The 3,829-nt window shown below is 45.3% G+C and overlaps 1 protein-coding gene across 1 annotated transcript; it reads right to left on the reverse strand.

Moving 5' to 3' along the window:
- Positions 1 to 1,038: 1,038 nt before the first annotated feature.
- On the reverse strand, positions 1,039 to 2,943 carry LOC309618269 (C-C motif chemokine 2). Its single transcript, XM_082371745.1, has 3 exons — positions 2,785 to 2,943; positions 1,913 to 2,030; positions 1,039 to 1,541 (listed from the first exon to the last, which is right to left on the reverse strand). Exons 1-3 carry the CDS (start codon positions 2,858 to 2,860, stop codon positions 1,436 to 1,438), a joined length of 300 nt encoding a protein of 99 aa, XP_082227871.1. The 5' UTR covers positions 2,861 to 2,943; the 3' UTR covers positions 1,039 to 1,435.
- Positions 2,944 to 3,829: the final 886 nt, after the last annotated feature.

Consider the following 3,829-nt stretch of genomic DNA (forward strand, 5'->3'; position numbering starts at 1 on the left):
CTACTGAGCCTGTGCTCTAGAGCCCATGTGCCACAACTACTGAAGCCTGCGTGCCTAGAGCCCGTGCTCCGCAACAAGAGAAGCCACCACAATGAGAAGCCCGCACACTGCAACGAAGGGTAGCCCCCGCTCGCTGCAACTAGAGAAGGCACGTGCGCAGCAACGAAGACCCAATGCAGCCAAAATATAAATAAATAAATAAAACCCTTTGCTCAACCTTCCTTCCTAATCTTCCCTGTCACTTGACACAGACATGGAGCCCAATTCTCATCTAATTGGTTTTCTCCCTCTTTGATGGGCATGTCATCATCATTTTTACCTCTAGATATTTGGTCCCACTCTTCTCCTTTTCTTTTCCTTTTTCTTTTTTCTTTTTTGGCCATGCCACATGGCTTGTGGGATTTTAGTTTCCCGACCAGGGATTGAAACTTGGCCCTCGGCAGTGAGATCACACAGAGTCCTAACCACTGGACCGCCAGGGAATTCCCTCTCCTTTTCTTAATGATCTTGTAATTTGTCTAGAAAAATCTCATACATTCATCAAAGATAAGTTCAAGTCATATATTCTTAATGAATCTTATCGATGGTCATTAAGTCTCTCCCTGATTTCCCAATGTCTACAGTGTCTGTATTACTCCAAGTTGGAGGATTAACAGGAGGGGGAGAAATTGGAGGAAAGTAACACAGTTAGAGGAAAGTTGCAATAGATTATAGGAGATATTGAGGGCAGGGGTCAAGGGCTGTGAGCAAAAGGATGGGGGTGGGTGGGCTGTTGCTAAACAGGTGACAAGGGTCATTGGGATCTGGGCAGATGGTGTCGGGGATTGGAGTGGTAGTGATGAAATGCCTGATTGGATCCTGCCATAAAAATTCTTCTGTAGGCACTCAGATGAGCTCACCCAGTGGAAAAGACCAGAGCCAGTTCACATTCTTATTCTTCCAAAACATGAGCCCCATGCTCTGAAACCCTGCTCCTCCCCCTTCACCAAGATTATACTCAGCTTTTTAATTTCCTTCAAGAAAATGTCAAAAGACAGGTTTTGTACAAAAATATATATATTTTGTTCAATAGTTACATAATATACATTTCCACAATAGCACTTTCAGCAATGACTTAGAATGTAAAACAAAAAGTTTTTTCATTAATCATCCTTGCAAGGACCCTCCCGCCATCCCAGGGGTAGAATTGGGATTCACAGAGGAAAGCAATTTGCCCAAATCTCCATTTAAAAAAAAAAACAAAACACTAGTAGTCATGGAAGATAAACTTAAAACATCAATAACTTAAATAAGATTAATATTACTTAAGACATCATGTTTCATATCAATAAAGTTCATACTCTTTAAAATTATAATAAGATAACATCAGAGGGCATTTAAGGAAAGCTGGAAGAAAACAAACTGTCTTCAGATTCTCGGGTTGTAGAGGGAGTGCTCAAGGCTTTGGAGTTTGCCTTTTCTTATCCAGATGTCCCATGGAGTCCTGGACCCACTTCTGCTTGGGGTCTGCACAGATCTCCTTGCCCAGTATGGTCTTGAAGCTGTGGAGGAGAGAGGGGACGGTTAGATGGAGTTCCGTTGAGATTTCAGCCTGTGAACGCAGGCTATTTGCTCCAAGACGCTGCCATGGGAACTTGAGGAGGAAGGCAGGTGGAAGGAGGGAGCCCAGGGCAAGTCAGTCCTGTAGATGGCACAGTTAAAGCCATCCTGATTTCAGGCTAAAGAAACTGGGATGGTCTGAATAAGCACCCAGATGGAGAGTGATGTTTTTCCCTTGTGGCTGCAGTTTTTCCGTTGGGCACCTTTGGATATTGGATTAGGTCATGTAACTCTCTGACTTTACATTTGTGAGCCATGCCCCTAGTGCCCCGAGGAAGAATTGGACCACGGAGGCCTGAAGTGTTAAACTCACATCACAGCTTCTTTGGGACACTTGCTGCTGGTGACTCTTCTATAGCTCATCAGCCTCTGTGTCGAGATCTTCTTATTGGTGAGTGTATAGCAGCAGGTGACTGGGGAGTTAATTGCATCTGAAAATAGAACCACAAAGAAAAAGCACTTTAGGATGGAATAGGTTCTTTCTGATCTCAATCAGAGCAGAAAAGAGGAGTAAGGAGAACACAAAACGGAGTCAGGAGTGGAGGTAGAACTGCTTAAATCCCAATACTTCTGCCTATGCTAGAATAGCATACAAACTCAGTTTCCTATGTTCTAAAATGGGTATATAGCATCGATAATGAACTGAGGGAAGGGAGCTCTGTTAAAACTAAATAACTTTTGGAAGTGCTGTTAGGAGGAGCTAATAATCCAAGTTATCGGGGTCAGGGACACAACAGCTGTGGGTCCCCTTTAGGCTCCAAGTAATCGATGCTTGGTTGTGAGTTTCCCTGGTACCCACTGCCTCTGCAAAACTGAGTCTCTGGAGTCCAGATTCCAGGTCTCCTCCTCTGCCCTCCACACTATCTGGAAATACCCTGCCAGAGAACCCCCTCTCTTTATATCCCAGTCCCCAAATATTGCTGAAAGGAGCCAGGGCAGTAACTGCTCTGGGTTCATGCTTCCAGAGCTGGAGTCCTGGAAGGAGCTGGATTTGGGGTCTACAGCTGGAATTCTCATCCAGGCTCTGCCCAAGGGAAGCTCTGTGATCAAGCTCACTCCTATGCCTCTCTGACTTTCCTGATCTTGTAGTTAAAGCGAGAGTGTGGGTACACTTCTGCTCTGATGGCCCATCATGACCCAGAGATGGGGTGATGTGCTTCAAAGGGAAAGAGACAGGGGGCTTACCTGGCTGAGCGAGCACCTGGGTGCTGAAGGCAGCTGCTGTGAGCAGCAGACACAGGAGGGCTGCGGACACCTTCATGTTGGAGGGAGAGGATTCAAGATTCAGCGTGGGAGCTGTTGGTTTCTGGATTGATCTCAGCCTCTCTGCTCCTGCAGTGGCTTTGCCTGCCTTTTATTGAAAACCAAGAGGGTGGAGCAATGGGAGAGAGGTTGGCCCAGGGCAACATCATACTCAATGAATGATGAAGTGGAATCTTGAAAGTGCTGAGCAAGTGAAGCACCCAAGGACGTTTCCAGGAAGTAGGAGAGAGAAGCGGTAGTTCAGGACTGGGCACTTTTTCCATTCGCAGCTGAGATGAAAAGAAATGGGAGGAACAGTTATATCCCGAGAGACCACAGACATAAACCAAATGGTTTATTCTTAAGGATTCTGCTTTCTCCGAAGTGAAAACTCTGCAGAGAAGAAAGGAAGCAAGGGAAAGAGAGGTCATAAGGACGATGAAAGCATCTCTGAGCTTAACCCTGGTTTAACCCTGGTCCACCTTCAAGCAACATCCCAGGGGACCTTCAAACCAAGAAAGGGTCCTGAAGTCTTGGCAGCCTCCCCGAACAGCGTATTAAATCCCTTTGCTCTTTAGAATGTAGGATGGTGGCACAATTGAAGCTTAGCCAAACTATAGGGTTTTTTTAAACTATAAAAGTGAATTCTAGAATCATCGGATTTAAGACTTGGAAGAAGCCATCTAGATCATGTAGTGCTGCAAAAGAAATTTTCATGTAATACTAATGCAGTACTTACTCTGTGCCAGGAATATTCTAAGCCCTTTACAAATGCCAAGTCTTTCAATTCTCCAACCCCATCTAGTAGGTATTGTTCATTCCCATTTTATAGCCAGGCAACCAAGATACAGAGAAGTTAAGTAACCTGCTTGAGTTCCCCCAAGAAGAACCCCATGTCTTGTGCTGTCATGACTCGGACATATGAAAGGGGCACATTCTCCAGCTGGCTGTCTGGTCATTTATCTGGGTGCCCTCTGTCCTCAGCCTC

The sequence above is a fragment of the Balaenoptera borealis genome, assembly GCF_965194805.1.
Source record: "Balaenoptera borealis genome assembly, chromosome: 20".
In the NCBI taxonomy this organism is placed as follows: domain Eukaryota; kingdom Metazoa; phylum Chordata; class Mammalia; order Artiodactyla; family Balaenopteridae; genus Balaenoptera; species Balaenoptera borealis.

Excerpts from the sequence above, each read along its gene's own strand:
- LOC309618269 (XM_082371745.1), bottom strand. The coding sequence starts at position 2,860 with ATGAAGGTGTCCGCAGCCCTCCTGTGTCTGCTGCTCACAGCAGCTGCC. Across the intron at positions 2,031-2,784 it reads CCAGGTGCTCGCTCAGCCAG|ATGCAATTAACTCCCCAGTC; the intron begins GTAAGCCCCCTG and ends TTCTATTTTCAG. Across the intron at positions 1,542-1,912 it reads TGTCCCAAAGAAGCTGTGAT|CTTCAAGACCATACTGGGCA; the intron begins GTGAGTTTAACA and ends TCTCCTCCACAG.